This window comes from Puma concolor, chromosome C1 (genome assembly GCF_028749965.1).
Source record: "Puma concolor isolate L17-30 chromosome C1, mPumCon1.1.hap2, whole genome shotgun sequence".
Classification (NCBI taxonomy): domain Eukaryota; kingdom Metazoa; phylum Chordata; class Mammalia; order Carnivora; family Felidae; genus Puma; species Puma concolor.
The window spans coordinates 43,375,641-43,391,549 of record NC_141674.1 but is presented as its reverse complement, the minus strand read 5'-3'; the positions used below and the strand labels follow the sequence as shown (position 1 = coordinate 43,391,549).

At 56.7% G+C, this 15,909-nt stretch overlaps 1 protein-coding gene across 3 annotated transcripts in view; it reads left to right on the top strand.

The window, feature by feature from the left end:
* GLIS1 (GLIS family zinc finger 1) overlaps positions 1–15,327 on the top strand; it is a 230,419-nt gene extending 215,092 nt beyond the window's left edge. For all 3 annotated transcript variants that reach the window (XM_086717037.1, XM_086717036.1, XM_086717038.1), the window contains 5 exons: positions 1,788–1,914; positions 6,512–6,668; positions 11,545–11,723; positions 12,343–12,510; positions 14,796–15,327. In XM_086717037.1, the coding sequence (XP_086573163.1) occupies positions 1,788–1,914; positions 6,512–6,668; positions 11,545–11,723; positions 12,343–12,510; positions 14,796–14,953 (789 nt within the window). In that variant the 3' untranslated portion in view covers positions 14,954–15,327. The remainder of the gene's footprint in view (positions 1–1,787; positions 1,915–6,511; positions 6,669–11,544; positions 11,724–12,342; positions 12,511–14,795) is intronic.
* The last annotated feature ends 582 nt before the right edge of the window (positions 15,328–15,909 follow it).

Genomic DNA, 15,909 nt, shown 5'->3' with positions numbered 1-15,909 from the left:
ACCCCAGACCTGCCTGTCCCCGGGGCCTGAGCTCTCTCTACTGATCTCAGGTTGAAGGGCCTGAGCAGGGACAGGGAATGGCCCGGGCTCCATGCCAAGGAGGCCTCTATCCCGAGCAGACTGGTGCCCGAGGACCAGAATCCTGCCCTGGTTTTCCCAGGCCCCATGCTTGGCTCGCACTGAGCCCCAGGGACCTGGGGCCGCAGATCTGCAAACTTCCCAATCATAAGCATCCATTAGGAGCCATCGGGGACGATGTATCTTTCTGGGTAAAGCGACCCTTGTATTATGACAGCTCCTTGGCAGCCCTGCTGCGTTTCAGAGAGAATTAGAAATGCTTTTCTTCCTTAATTCTCCTCTCCTGCTGCTCCTAATCCGATCGACATTGCGGTCTGCAAGAACATGCCTTGGCCCTCTTTTGCCAGAAACTTAATTTACATGGAAAACAGCTGCTGGGTCAGGGAGCCGAGGGCCCATCGGGAGGCTGGGCACGCCTTCCCCAGGCCTGGGTGCTAGCCCTTCTGGCCTGGGAAGGTGGAAAAACCCTTGGGGCTGACTCTCAGCTGCTGTGTGACGTGGCACAAGGCTCTCACCTTCTCTGGGTCTGTTTTGTCCCAGGTGGAATGAGGATCTGGACAAAATCTTCAGGGCTCTGAGAGTCAGGCTTGGGGACTTCCCTAGGAGAGGGGCCCCTTCCCTTCCAGATGAGCTCCTACCTCATGGCCCGATGTCCCAAGGGCCTCAACTGGCCACTCCCTGTCCCCATCTGGCCTCTCTGGGAAGGTGAAGACATTCTGGGCTATGGAGCTCGAGTCTACCTTAAAGACGGTTAAGGGTTGTTGGCCAAGGATTTGCCCACCCAGGCTTGTTCTCAGCCAGTGACCTCAAGTCCATATATGGATCCAGCATGCCTACTGTCACATGACCATGTGGGACACGGCCAGCTGGGGTCAGCCAGCCCTTCACACAAGCTTGTCCATACCTGTCATCTCCTTACTCCACCTAGAAGCCTGGGGGGCGGTGGTGGTGATTGTCGTTGCTTATTACAGGCAGGGGAGAGCCAGAGAGGTTAAGGTATTTGTCCAGCATCACACAGGGAGGAAGAAGACATGGGAGTGGAGTTTGAACTCGGGTTGCCCTGGACTATTTCCATCATGCCTCATACCAGGAAGAAAGGAGGATGGGGGCAAGGGGGAGAGAAGGAAAGACACTCCCTGGGTGCCCACTGTATGTTACTCTGCCCACATGAATTCACTGTGGGGCAGCCCCGAGAACGGGCCACACGGAGCTCTGGCTACCTGCGGGAGGCCCCAGCTGTTGTACTTTGACACCCTTCTGGGCACATGTGTGAGGCCATGGCTCCTGTAGGCTGCTCCCAGCCAAGGACTGAGTGTGGCAGGCCCTGCAGAGATGCTGATGCCTGGGAGACACAGGACCCCGTGACTTCCAGCACACTTCAGCTCCCTGAGGACTCCTAGTCTAGAAGCTTCCACCAAACTCCTTCCCCCCTCTTCCCTTTCCCAGACTGCCCAGCTCCCTGGTTTTCTCTCACGCAGGCACTTCCCCTGTTAAAATCCTTGCATGTTCACTCCTAGTGTTTGCTTCTCAGACCTGAACTAACCCAACGTATACAGTTCGCTCCGTTTTACAGATGAGGAAACTGAGGTGCAGTGAGGTGAAGGGTCTTGCTCTGGAGCCACCATCCTTGCCCTGTCCCCTAAACCGAGGGTTGCCAGTGGGAAGATGGTCTCGCGCTAACACCCTCTCTCCCTCTGCTTGTTCCTCAGCTGCACACAGGCCCTGATACTGAGGCTGACGTTCTGACCGAATGTCTGGCCCTGCAGCAGCTCCACGGGTCCACACAGCTGGTGGCCGGCGAGAGGAAGGGTGGCCGCGCCCCGGAGCTGCTCCCAGGTATGCGTGTGGGGAGGCAGGGGCCAGGTGCACAGCCCAGGAGGGCTCTTTCACAGCCAGCCAGCCCTGCAGGAAGACAGTGATGCTCTGTGGGTGCCCAGGGGCCGGTGGGGGGCACCCGCTCCTCTGACATACCTTCCTTCACACTCTGATGTGGCGCCAGTGCCCAGGGGAGGAAGCCCAGGATCGTTTCAGCCTGGCCTTCGGGGCCTCAACGGGGCCGAGGCACTCCTAGCGGCCTCCCACACCAGCCTTGCTTGGCACGTCAAACATGGTTCCTTGGACATCCCGTGCTCCCTCTTGCCTCTGAGCCACCGTATACGCCCTGCTGGCCTCCTCACCCCAGCCCTTCACTGAGGCAGCTCCTGCGCTTTCTTCAGGCCCCACCTCAGGGTTCAGGCCTGGGCCTCAACCTAAAGACCCACGTGCTCCCCACCAGGACTCCATACCACAGCTTCCGGCTTCAGAGGAGAAAACCGAGGCTCGGAGAGGGTGGGCAAATTGGTCCAGATCACTTCCAGCTTATTCAATTCTGTGGCCTAGAGGTGGAGCCCCTCAACCCCCGGGACCCTTCCGGGCCATCCAGCTGGACGCTCAGAGCCACTGGTCCAGCCGACATAGCCTGTCTGTCCTCCCCAGGAGGCCGCAGGCCGGGAGGCGGGTCTCGGGTCCAGCAGGAACGCTTCACTGCGTGGCTTGCGATGTGGCCCGCGGGCGGATTCCAGCTGACAAGACTCGTGCTCTACTCTCCCCATCCCACAAAGAAACCATGGTATCAGAGCAGAAATCTCTTCCCACCCTCTGGGATTTCTTGAATTACTCTAACCATTTTAGACATTTCTTATTTTCTAATTTTTAATGCTTTCCCCTCAGGGTTGAGGTAGCAACAGACTTAAAACTAAGTCGAAGCATTTACCAAACAGCCTCAGGGAGAGAAGGTGTTTACACTTTTTCTGGGTTGCCCTACCCTCACATAGGTCCACAAGGGCAAGGACACCCCGGGAGGGTGGATCTATGGAGAAGGGATCACACCCTCCTTCCTCCAGCTAGAGGCCCCTCTGCCGTGGCTGTTTCTCACAGCGTCAGATTTGCTAAAACAGCTGGCGACAAAGAGACCCAAGGGATAACAGGGATGTGTTGAGGATACTGAGGCTCGGCAGAAAAGAGGGCTGTGACTGATGAGCAATGGCTTCCTTGGGGAAGAAGTCCTGCAGCCCCATCATTTTGATCCTGGGAGGATTCAGGATTGGGCAGGAGGAGGACTGACCCAAGGTCATCTGGAGAAGTCAGCAGCAGATCCAGGCTAGAAGCCTGTTCTCCCAGATACCAGGCCAGGGCCTATCCCAGGGAGAAGGGCTAGGCCAGCAACAGCCACCTCTTGAGCGCCCGCATGGGCTGGTCCCTAAACAAACATCATCTCATTCAGTCCCCATGAGCCCATGCTGCAGATGAGAAACAAAGTCACTGAGGCCGCAGCATGGATGGTGGGGGCGTTAGGGTAATACACCTATGCAGGCCTGCTCCAATAGCAAGCGAGTGGTGTCCTCCTTGCCTCAAGCCTCAGTTTCTCCCCCAGACCTGCTGTGACAACAGATGTGATTGTGACGCGATCACTTATATAAACCCGCTGTGACCGATAATTTTTGTCATCGTTATTATTCTTGCTCATCGTGAATGAAAAGAGGAACCATTTATTCACCCATCTCCTAATAATTTACAGCCAGCATTTATTGAATATTTTTCACCCCAGGAAGCCATTCTAGGGGTTGTACAAGTACATGTTCACAGAATCCTCACGTCAGCCTCATAAAGTACATGCTACTATGCTCTTTCTTTTCCAGATGAGGAAACTGAGGCCTCGAGAGGTTAAGTAACTGTTTGCTGACGTCCCACAGCCAGTAAATGGCAGAGGCCAGGCTTGAACCTGGGCCGTCTGGCCACAGGCCCTGCCCTTAACCAGAGAGTCTGCTGCCTCCCCGATGTTGATGCTAGATCTCACCATCCTGGGCACCCGGTGTGTGCCAGGCTCTGTGCCGGTCCCTGTCCTCAAGCTGCTTCCAACACAGCAGGGAGACAGGGACCAACCAGGAGAACCCAGAAGTCCTGGATCCCTCTGGGTTTCAGTGCCAGGTTCTTCCGTAGGCAACACTGCAAATGCTTGAGGCACAGTTGGGAACAGATGTTAGGGCCAGAGGTTAAGCGCTCATGGCTGATGATTGATGATGCTGATTTATAGCCTCAAATGGTGCATTTGGGGGAGAGGCCAGCAGGCTCCATGGCGTCCTCCTCCTGCTGCCCCTCATGATGACTCCCTCATTGCCCTCCGCTGTCTGCCCACTGCTTGACATGCCTCGTTCACACACTCAGTGGCCCACCCTGTGTCTGTCTGCGTGGGGCTGGACAGTCAGGGCAAAAGGCAGGGGGAAACGGGACAGATTCAAGGAGTGTTAGGTCAGAGAAGTCCAGAACAGAAGAGTTGAGGACAAGGGAGGAGCTGGCAAGGATGACCTCGAATTTTCGTTGTCTGATGGCAGGAAGCTCCCCAAAACCTGTCTCTCATCAGGAAGGACGAACTCACCTCACAGGAAACCCTCAGGAGTTTTTCTGGCAGGCTCCTTTAGCAGACCCAGGTAACGTGATGGGCAGCGAGGATGTGAGAAGCACGAGGTCGGCATGGCTGAGGGAGAGAAAGCAGGATTTATCAGGATTCTAGGCCTTCCTAGCTGTCAGGCCCCCCAAATTGGTTCAAGATGGCAGGTGAGGAGGTGCTCCGAAAAGTGGTGAGCAGAGCAAGCCGTGAGCAGCACCGAGCCAGGCTCCATCCACAAAATCTTCTCCAGTGCCTTCCTGACAAAGCTGGGGGGGGGGGGGGGGAGGATGGGTGGTAAAGGGTGGTGGTGGATAGATGGATGGGCAGGGCTGTCCGTGGGCAGAGTTCCCTGAGACAGAGGGGTAAGGACTGCAGAAGGGAGGAAGACCCCCAAGAGCCCATTTAGAGCACTGGGGTCTCACAGCCCAGTGAAGCCTGGACCATAGGACCCTACCTGGCTATCTAGGACGTAGCCTGAGCCGGAGCCCCAGGCCATTTCCTGGGCCTCGCTTTAAACAGACTTTCTTTTGGTATCACTTGGGAGGCCTGATTAGCTGCGGTTGAAGATTTGAGCTTGCAACCCCTGCCCTGGCCTCCTCAATCCCTGGTCGTAACTCCCTGAATTGCGGGCCTGGGTGAGAGGGGCCAGCCTGAGACAGGCTAGCCTGGAACGGCAGCCATCTGACAAGGTGAAACTTCCTTCTTTATGTGGTTTGCGCTTAGATGGTCCTCGTGATAGGGAGCCTTGGGTCTCGATCCGTGATGACCAGAGTAATATTCAAAATGTAACAGCTGGCCCAGGTGAGCTCTGACTAATCAGCATGGACACCGCATCAGGACGGCTCTGCGTGTGGCCCCCCGGTCTGCAGAGTCTTCCCAGGGCATCGACTTGATGGGTTGATTTCTAGGAAAAGGATGTCAGTTTCTATTAAAATGCAAATAAACGTGGCCAGATTTAAAAAGGGGAATAAGATTGGCCCCATTTTTTTTTTCAGATAAAATGCAGAAAAACATGGAACCCTTGCTGAGTCCCTCCCAGGCTCCAGTCCCAGAGTAGGGGTCCGATCTCCTCTCTAATTGGGGTTCCTTGGTGAAGGCATTTGGGAAACACTGGCGTCAGTAACTGCTCTCAGACCGTCAGGCCCCTGGAACGACATCTGACTATGACCTAATGTCCCCCATTTGATTCTTCCCCCACCTGTCTTCTTAACAAGGGTAAGGCGCTTAGGAGTAAGAGGTGACAAAAGGTGGTATCACCCTGCAGGTGTCTTCTAGAGGTTTAGAATCGTAGACTAGAGCATGGCCGACTCCTCTCCTCAGTCAGGACCCTTGTGCAGTGTACAGCCTGTGCAACCATCTCTGGTTGTACAACCGTAGGTCTCCTAGGCCGGCCTGCCATCTAGCTAGCACAGCCATCCTCTATTTGGGGTCCTTCACAGTGGACATCCAGGCTGTGCTTGCACATCTCTGGGGATGGGTAGTTCATTTCCTCCAAAGGCGGCCCATCACCCTCCAGCGGCTCTGCCCGTGAGAAGCCATGGCCAAGCCCTGAGTTCCTCTCAAGCTTCTCTCCATTCCAGGATCCATGTCTGCCTCTGGGGCTGCACAGAGCAAACCTCTTCTTTCTCAGAACAGCCCCAGAGACTTGAGGCAGCTTGCTCCATACAACCCTCCTCCCCCAAAACACACGTGTGGGCACACACACGCGCACACGTGCACACACACACAGCCTGACCACCTAATGCCTCTGACAGCCCCTGGTAGTCCACCACCTACCCTGCTTTCAGGGTAGGCCTCCGCCCCACATGCAGCCCTTCAGCCAGGGTATGAACCGCAGCGTGGAGCCATCGTCTCCCCGTTTGGGCCCCTAACCTTCTGTTAATACAACCTTGATGGTTTCCTTTTGTGTCTTTCTCTTTCTGTCAGCAGGCACACAGCTCCGGGGTCATTCACAGCCACCTCTCGGGAGTGGCCAAAGCCCAGTGATATTTGTTTGCTTTCCTGCAGGCGTATATCCTGGCTCCATCACCCCCCATAATGGGCTCGCATCAGGCATCCTGCCTCCCATGCACGATGTCCCTTCCAGGCACCACCCACTGGACGCCACCACCAGTTCCCACCACCATCTGTCCCCCCTGCCCGCGGCCGAGAGCACCAGGGATGGGTATGTACGGCCAGCCAATCCTCCTCCGGCATAGCGAGCAGGCACCTGCGCGGGACGAGGGCGAGGACAGGCGTCCCACACGCTAGATGGTCACTACTGACCACGAAAGTAGCCAGCATTTATGCGGCACATACTGTATACCGCACCCTGTACCAAACACTTCCCGGGCACCATCTCATTGGCGCCTCACGGCGACCCTAGCAGGTAGATGGTATTGGCATCTGAACTTTGTGCCGCCTCCCCTCGTGTGCGCCTCCCCTGTGAGTGCAGCCGTGGGAAGACGCTGTGCACCCGCACCGCATTCCGGACTGCCGTACCAGGCCTCCTTGGGAGTCTCACCCTGGCTTCTCTTCGGCTCAGACCATGCGTTTGGTGAGCAGACTGCCCGCTGCCCACACCAGAGGTGCTCATCCTGCCCTCACCCCCACTTCTGGCCGCTGCAGCCGTGATCATGGTTCAGCCTGCCGGGCTGTCCCGGGGCCCTTGCTGTAGGATCACTGCAGAGAGGAGTAGCCTTTTCTGTATTCAATGTGGTTCCCATTGTGGCCGCTTAATCGGCTGGAAATGGTAAATGTGCTAATTGCTGGTCCCTAATGCTGCCGGAATCTGTTTTCCTTGCAGATGGGCAGAGGGAGGTCACATAGCCCCACCTCCTGCCTTGCCTGCCACTTTCACTTATCGCTAGCAGGACTTGATCAGACTTGGCCCCCAAGGCCTGACCTCAGTACCTGCCTCCTCCTCTGCCCTTCCTCCCTAAGGCCACAGCCTTAGCCTTGGCATTGGCCTGCCTGTGCCTGGGACCAGCCCGGCTTCATCACCAAGTTTGTGGCCCAGGGCTCCGAACTAGGCTCCTTCTGCTACTCACTTATCCATTCATTCGGTGTCCGGTTCCTGCGTCCTTGGTGTGGGCAGGCCCTGGGCCCGGTGCTGGAGCCGCCGATGAGCCCAGTCCCGGAGGAGCTCACCATGAGGAGGGGAGATAGAGCCGCAGGGATTGACCACGCGGGACAACTGCTCTGAGGGAAGAAGCAGAAGGGGCTGTGGAAGCCCAGAGGAGAACCCATTGAGCTGGAGGACGTCAGGGAAGGCTTCCTGGAGGTGATGCTAAGCCGGGCCTCCGAGGTTAAGTAGGAGTTGACCGAGTGGAGAGATTGGGAGGGACTAAGAGCGAGAGTGTAGACATGGTGAGAGCTTGGCGTGTTCTGGGAAACATGAACCTTTGTGTGGGGTGACAAGCTCAGGAGGGAGGTTGCTAGGGCCAGATCACGAGGCCTGCGGCAGGAGTGTATCCGAAGGGCGCCGAGCAGGGATGTGGTCAGTCCGGGGAGGAGAGTGCAGCCTGCAGTGTGGGGCTGGTTGCCAGGGCAGGCATCAAATGTGGGTGGATGGCAGCCTGGGCCAGGGCTGGTGGGTGGGGAGGAGGAACACCAGGAGGCATTAGTGACAGAGCATAAGCAGGGCTGGGGAAACTCCCACTGGGCGGGGAGAGGAGGAGGGAGGAGCCACCAGAGATGAGCCCCTGGGGAGGCAGAAGTGCTGTTCACGGAGCAGGGAAAGTGGGAAGACTGTGAGTGGGGGGAGAGGCACGACAAGGCTGCCTGATGGGGCTCAAAGGGGGGCCCAGAGAACCAGGCCTCCCTGAGCCTCAGTTTCTTCCTCTGTAAAATAGGTATTAAAATACCCTCCTCTAAGAAGGTGGTGAGGATCAGCCATGCCTGAAATACACATGCCTGGCATTGTATGTGTCATCTGGGACAGGTTCCACGGACACTACCCACCTCCCCACCCACCGGCTCAGGCCACCTGCTCACCCACCAGCCGGCCCCAAAACATCTCCAACCAAAGAAAAATAAACCACAGAGGCCTTTCCCTGCTCAGGCCCGTGCTCTCTGCTCCGCCTCATTCATCACCCGCCTGCCTCCTGCATAAGTGCCGGTCAAGAATTCCTGCAGCGAGAGGCAGAGTGATGACAAGACCAGGACAGCCGGGCCCGCCATCCGCCTGCCCTTGCCTACGGGAGTGGGAGCGAGGGCTCGGGTCATCCCAACAGCCAGGCGCCTCGGCTCCTTGGGCTGGGCTGCAGGAGAGGAGGGCCCTCAAGCCCGACACCAGGCCCAGGCCCGGGCCCGGCTTGAATGGGTTTCTTTTTTCAGCCCCTGAGAAGAGAGGCAAGGCGGGGAAAAGGCCTTCAGCCTCCCCTTCCTGCCAAAGTCAACAGGGAAGGCCACTCGCGGCTCCCCGGTGGTTTGCTGGGACGTTTAAATAGCTTGACAGAATTATCTGATTCACTCAAAAATATGCTAAGAGGGCCTGACTTCATGACCAAATTTATTTACCCTGGCTCAGAGTAGACGCCGAATAGGGCAGTTTTTTTTTTTTTTTCCCCAGCCCCATACGAGGTATGAAGCCCTCAGTCTGCCAAGCCAGTGAGGTTTTATATTAATTTTTATAGGTTCCAATTGAAGCAAAAATATTTGATTTAGGAATCATTTGCATGACTCAGAAGAGGAGCTCCAGATGATCTTTTTTTCCTTTTAAAGAGTTCAGGTAGAGCAGCGTAACCTCAGCCTTCACGTCTGCTGTGGAGAGTCGTGTTCTGTTTAATTTCACTGGCTGTGAAGGTGGCAAATGTGAATTTATGGCAGGTTTGAGACAGGAAAAACAAACTTTGAGAATGCGTGGTTTTTTTCCCCCTTCAGATCTGGTTCTCCTTAATTCTGCAATGCTGTTAATCTCTGGGTTTTGTAGCCGAGTGATTAAGAAACCCATTTGTTAGTATTTATCAGCTGTTTGCTGTGTGTCAGGCCCAGTGCTAAGCACAGAGTGCTTCAGAGGCAGAGACCCGGCCCTCCCCACGAGCTCCCAGGGGAGGGGACGATCAGGAAGTCAGGGAAGAGCTGTGTATGGGTGCCAGGATGGGGTGGGCATAAGGCCAGCGGACCCCATGAAGAGGGCTTGAAGGAGGACCCACCCCCCGGCCACGCCACGGCCCAGCCTCTCTGGCCTCAGCCAGAGAACTTGTTGTGAGGACACACAGCTCGTGCACAGCCCTCTACAGTTTACAGACTGCAGTGGTAGACCCTGTCCCACTTGGCCCTGTGAGAGAGGCTAAAAACGTTAATGATGACGATAATGAGAATTTATGGAGCTTCGATGAGGATTCAGTTCATTAACTTGAGGTTGAGGGGTACCTAGAGTGTGTTAGATGTTGGGCTGGGGACTAGGGACCCAGGCCTAAGGCCCTCCCTCTGTCTTCAGCACGCTCACAGTGGTGGGGTTCCAGACATATGAATGATGGCAGTGCAGCCAAGGGGCAGAAACGGCAGGATGCCCAGGCTGGAGGGAGCAGATGGGGACCCAGCAGAGTTCCAGACGTGGAGCCCACTGGCCTCTCCCCAAATCTTTCTCTGTTTCAGAGAAAGGCACTGATCTGTCCCTTTAACCCATCATGTTTTAGAGGGTAGGCAAGGGTAATATTCCTGGCCTGAAAAGGTCACCTATAGCTGTGACATTGAATTTATATTATATTTTAATGTGGATGGTCCAAAATCCCAAATGCCAACAAGAAGATGGACTCTTTGAGCTACCCCCCACCCTTTCTGCAATGCACATAAGTGCTTTGTAGGCTAGGAGCCTTCAGCCTGGTCCCAAGAGCCCCTAAGTCCATCCGACCTCAGGGCCATGTTGGTTCCTGTGAACAGACTCCAGAGGCTTAGTTGGCAGCGTGAGGAAGGAACCTAGTTCACAGTGATATGCAGTCCAGTTAGATGACCCACATGGGCTCAGCTGGGTTCAAGGTAACTACACAGCTCTACACTACTACAGCCGCGTTTCAGAACATGAGCTTCCAGAGAGCCCAGACTTGGGCTGTACCACCTCAGGCTCTGTATGAATGGAGGTGGTGAGCCCCCCATCACAGGATGTATGCAAGTGGAGGGGAGATGTCCAGGGATGGAGACAGAAGGACCCTGAAGGCAAGGCACACTGTGCAGGGGAATAAAGCCCAACTTGGACATCAGACCTATCTTCTTGTTTTCTTTCCCACATCTTTAGAATAACGATGACGATTCGTGGAGTGGCTGAGAATACCTCTGATGTCATCTTGGGTGCTTTGTCTATTTTGATTTATTTAGTTTTACCCTTGTCATAACCTGTGAGGTCAGTGCTGTGCGGCCGGGAGTTGGTGAGCAGCCTCTCTGAACCTTGGTTTTTTGATCTGTGAGGCGGACACAAGAACTTCTCTCATGGGGCCTGAGGCGAGACAGATGCTCAATAAGTGGGGACTGGAAGTGCCATGGAATGTTCTCCTGCTAAGGAAGCACGAGAGCTTTCAGTGCACCTGCTCCTGGGCTTGTCCTCCAGAGGCGGCCGGAGCGGCAAACACGGAGGGAGAGTGTCAGGATCCAGTGGGGGAGGCTGGTGGTTAGCCCTGGGTGATAATAGTAAGTGCACCAGGGGGAGACACAGCCACACTGTGAGGAAACCAAGGCTTTAAGAGACATTAAGCAACTTGCCCAAAGTCACGTGGCCAGTGAGAGCAGATGGGTAGAAAACAGTTTTGTCGACTCCAAGACCCATGTTTATAACCAGTGTTCCTTGCTGATTTCCAGTCCTAAATGCCAGATAGAAGTTCTTTACTGATTCCTTTGGATTCTGAAGCTCAGAGGACTTTAACATTTAATTCCAGTTTGAACATACTCAGAAGTAAAAGCTTCCTCTTCTAACTGCACTGTCTTAAGTCAGAGCGGAGCAGGTAGTGAGCTCAGCGTTGCTAGAGGGAAGCAAGCAGCAGCAGCCATGCCTCTGGCCCCCACTCCCCACCCCACACACTGCCCCCAGAGCCTCTCCTGCTGATGGCCATCTCTGTTCTCTCCAGGTTGGGACCCGGCCTCCTCTCACCTATGGTCAGCCCACTGAAGGGGCTCGGGCCACCACCGTTGCCACCATCCTCCCAGAGCCATTCTCCAGGGGGCCAGCCCTTCCCCACACTCCCCAGCAAGCCACCCTACCCGCCTTTCCAGAGCCCTCCACCCCCGCCTCTGCCCAGTCCGCAAGGTAAGCTCTGGCTGAGGGCCTCTCCATATACCTCCACTGACTCCTCCAGTGTCCAGGAGGAACAAGGCACTGACCTAGGGCAGGGAGGCGGGGACTCAGAATGACGGAGGGCACTGAGGGCCACCGTGAGAGAAACCAGGAGTCGGGTGACCCGACATACCTCGTCTGGGGCACTTCCTGGAGGAAATTCCACCTGAGGGGTGAGGAAGCGTTTGTCCCATTGACAAGGCATCGCAGGGCTCTCCCAGCGGAGGGAACAGCATCTACACTGGCAGGGGGGTGGGTACAGCCTGCTGCTAGGAGGAGGTGAGTGAGCGGGTATCTCAGGAGGTGGGGATGGAGGGCCAACAGTCCCCTCCCTCAGAGCACTATGTCAGCCACAAAGTCCAGCGCAGCCACGTGAGGCCGCCTCGCCCTACCCCCTCCGGTGCCAGACAGAGCTGGGAAAGGGGCCCAGGACCCCTGGCACCTTCTCCACCCTGGGGCTCTCTTCTCTGCTTTGCACCCACCGTGCCTGGACAGGACAATGCGGGAGGCTGGACAGTGCAGCGGGATGGTCCCCTCTCTGCCCTGGGCGGTTTTCCTTTGTTAACGCATCCCCTGCCGCCTCCCTTTGCAGGGTACCAGGGCAGCTTCCACTCCATCCAAAGTTGCTTCCCCTATGGTGACTGCTACCGGACGGCCGAGCCAGCAGCCAGCGGGGACAGTCTGGCCGGGGAAGCCCACGGCTTCAACCCCCTGCGGCCTAATGGCTACCACAGCCTCAGCGCACCTTTACCTGCCACAGGTGAGCCCCACTTGCACGCCTCTCTTCCCTGGCCACCTACCAAGGCCCAGCCCTGTGCTGGGTGCTTGTGCACATTGTCCTGAAGCCTTGGGACAGCCCAGAGGGGCAGAGTCCTCTCCATTTTACAGAAAGGGAAATAAAGGCTCACACAGGTCCCAGGACCCCACAGAGTTGGGATTTGCACCCTGTCTACCTCCGATGTCAGTGTTTCTTCCACACTGTCGCACAGCAGGTGTGTGATACGTGTCTGGACTCTGGCAGGTTTCTGAAGACAGAAGACTCAAACTGGACGCTTGCAGGCTAGTTGAGGTTTCCCTTTAAATATTTAGTGAGCACAGAGTATGTACACAGTTGTGGACCCTGGGGAGACAGCAGGGAAAGAGACAAATACTGATCTCTCTTTAACAAATAAAGAAAATGAGGCCAGAGAGGCCATCCTACCGGGAAAGACAGGACCTAGAGGTTGTGCTTGTTCCTTGTGCTGCATCCGTGTCCCCTACAGGGCCCTGGGCCTTCCCCACATAATGCCCCTGGCTGGGGTGGAGAAACCCAGTGAGAGGGAGGGCTTTGCACAGCCCAGGGTGGAATCAGGCTCAGACCAGCGGGGCCAGTGCTGATCAGAGCAGGGGCATCGGATGGGGCGGGGGAGGGGGGGGCGGGCAGACCCTCCCTGAGTTCCCCAAGCCCAGCTCCACCCCGAGTCAGCCTCCAGGCCTGGGTCCAGCTGGAAGTTATAAGTTCTGGGCAGGCTGGGGGCCCCAGACAAAGGGGAGCCTGAGACCCTGTGCCAGAGGCCCCTTGGGCAGCTCTGGGTGTGTGCAGCCGGGGATCGAGGATTAAGGACATAGGGACAGTAATGAGGCCACAGACAAGCATGCAGAAACCTGTGGGTCCATCTGCGTGAGGGCCCATGTGTTCCTGTTCACACACAGGTTCTCACGTCCACGTACGTCTTCTTTTGTCACGTGTTTGTGGTCCCGTCTGTGTGGACACATTGTGTGTTATCCATCCCATGACCCCTGTGTGCACAGACTGTGTTCAACCATGGTGTAGGTGTGTCTGTAGGTGGACGCGGGTCACATACATGCACCATAGGCAGATGTGTGCCGATCACAGGGTGCGTGCGGGTGGGTGGGGCGTGTTCCGCGTGTGCACATGCGTGGGTTGGTGTGCGATGAGGCCCTGGCTGCTGTTCCCGGCACTGCTGGCTCACCACCTAATCCTCCCCCTGCTCCATGCGGCGAGCTTTCTTGGGGTTTAGCAGCAGAAATAGGTAACTCTGATGGGCAAGAGGCAGCTTCCATGCCCCCACACCCGGGTGGTGGATTCTTCCGGCCTCCCGTCTCCCCTGCTATCTGGGTGGCAGCCCGGCGTTCAGTGCCCGTCCCAGGCCCCGTGCATCTGCCTGTGTGTCCTCTGCCAAGCTGAGAATAGACAAGCTGGATTGATCCAGACTGATAGGGTGGGGCTGTGGGCCTCGGGGTAGTAGTTCGTCGTGATCCCACTGCACAGATGGGAAGACTGAGGCCTGCCTGTCATGGGCTACGCGGATTTGTGACAGCAACTCAGGGACAGAGCCCTTAGGGCCGGGACTGGATAAGACAACCTCTCCAGGCCCCTCCAGGGTAAGGGCCTCTGAGCAGCGGAGCATGTCCAATGGAAGAACCAGGTGTCTCAGGGCCAAATGGATCTGGGTTCAAATCCCAGTTCCCCCACTTACTGGCAATATGGCCTCAGGCAAGTGTCTTGACCTCTCTCAGCCCATCTTCTTGGTTATAATATAGAATAATGACTCCTACCTCACAGGATTGTTGTGACTGAAGGGAGATAAGACTTCAGTGAAACCTTGGTAAGAGCCCAGTCAGTGCTGGTCCCTTCTTTGGGTTTCTCGTGTCTGGTGGGGTGAAGGAACCTGAAAGGGTGGGGGGTGTGCTGTGCTGCTCTGCCAGGAGGGGCCCAGCCCCCAAGGACAAGAGCTGTGATAGCCCATCCCCCCCTCCCCCACATTCGGCCCTACAGTCCAGCGCTGGGTGACGGACTGCTCCAAGCCAGCCGGCTGTCTGTCCAGCTTCCCCAGGTCCCTTGGCAGTGCAAGGCCTGGAGCACCTCCTCCCACCCAGCAGCTCCCCTGTCCGGAAGAGCAGAGGCTCCGAGCAGGCCCCACTGAAGGGATACTGTGTGAAGGGACCCTGGACAGGAAGGTGGGGTCAGGGGGCTGGGAGAAGATGACAAAGCGTAGCCCTTGCATCCTCCAGCCCGGACCCTGTTCCCTCCCACACCCACAGGCTACGAGGCCCTGGCCGAAGCCCCATGCCCCACAGCACTGCCACCACAGCCATCTGAAGACATTGTGTCCAGTGGCCCCGAGGACTGCGGCTTCTTCCCCAATGGGGCCTTTGACCACTGCCTGAGTCACATCCCGTCCATCTACGCAGACACCTGAAGGAAGGCCCAGCCTGCACCTGTCCTCCCTCCATCGCAGACACTACCTTGCCCACTCGCCATCTGTCCCCACCCTCTGTGCACCCAGCCTGAGCCGCCAGGCCAAGGCTCCCCACAAACTCAGGGTGCTGGGTCTGCGGCGGCTGCCCTGCGCTGGCCAGGGACAATCACCTGAGCCCGAGCTGGGTGCTCAGAGGTACCCGTCAGGATCCGTGACCCCCCGACATTCCCTTGACTGTGCCTTCCTTTTTTTCCTCCCCAATGGTTTTGAAATCACAGACCTCGTGTATATAAAATGTACAGAACTTGTTTTCCATTCCCCTTCCAGTTTTATATTTTGGGTTTTACAAGAAAAACATTAAAAACTGGAAACGAGTCATGGGGGCCTAGTTTTGCCTGTGAGCCAGCAGAGTAGAGGCCGAGACCAGCGGCGGGGCGGAGGGGTGTGTAACAGAGCCGGTGTGCGAGGCTCAGAAACCAGCCCAGGCCCTGGATTCCATCAACGGGGATGGGCGCCCACCTCACGCGGCCCCCACCATGTGCTAGTCCCAGGACTGCGCCACAAGGCAGGTGAGCCGACCAAGGCTAGGGCTAAAATCGGAGCCCGGATCACCTGACTAGACCTTTGTTCTCTGAACTGACTTCTCAGCTGGCGGAAGAACGCACTTAAATTCTGGCCCGCGGTTGGGCCAGGCTGCAGACAGCATCCCAGGTACACAGAGATCCACCCCGCACCGAGAGGTCTGGGAGGGGGGAGAGGAAACCACTTCTGAGGGCACCAGGGCTCACCCCCTGCCCGTCTCCCTCCCCATCATCCAGGCCTGTGCAGATGGCCTGGACGCTGTCCTGCATCTCACTGTGTCCCCCTGAAGGTCACCTGGTAAAAGAAAAGTCCTCCAGGAAAATTTCTGCCTCGTCGCCACCGAAGTGAAATGAAACAAGGGAAGTCACGTGTAC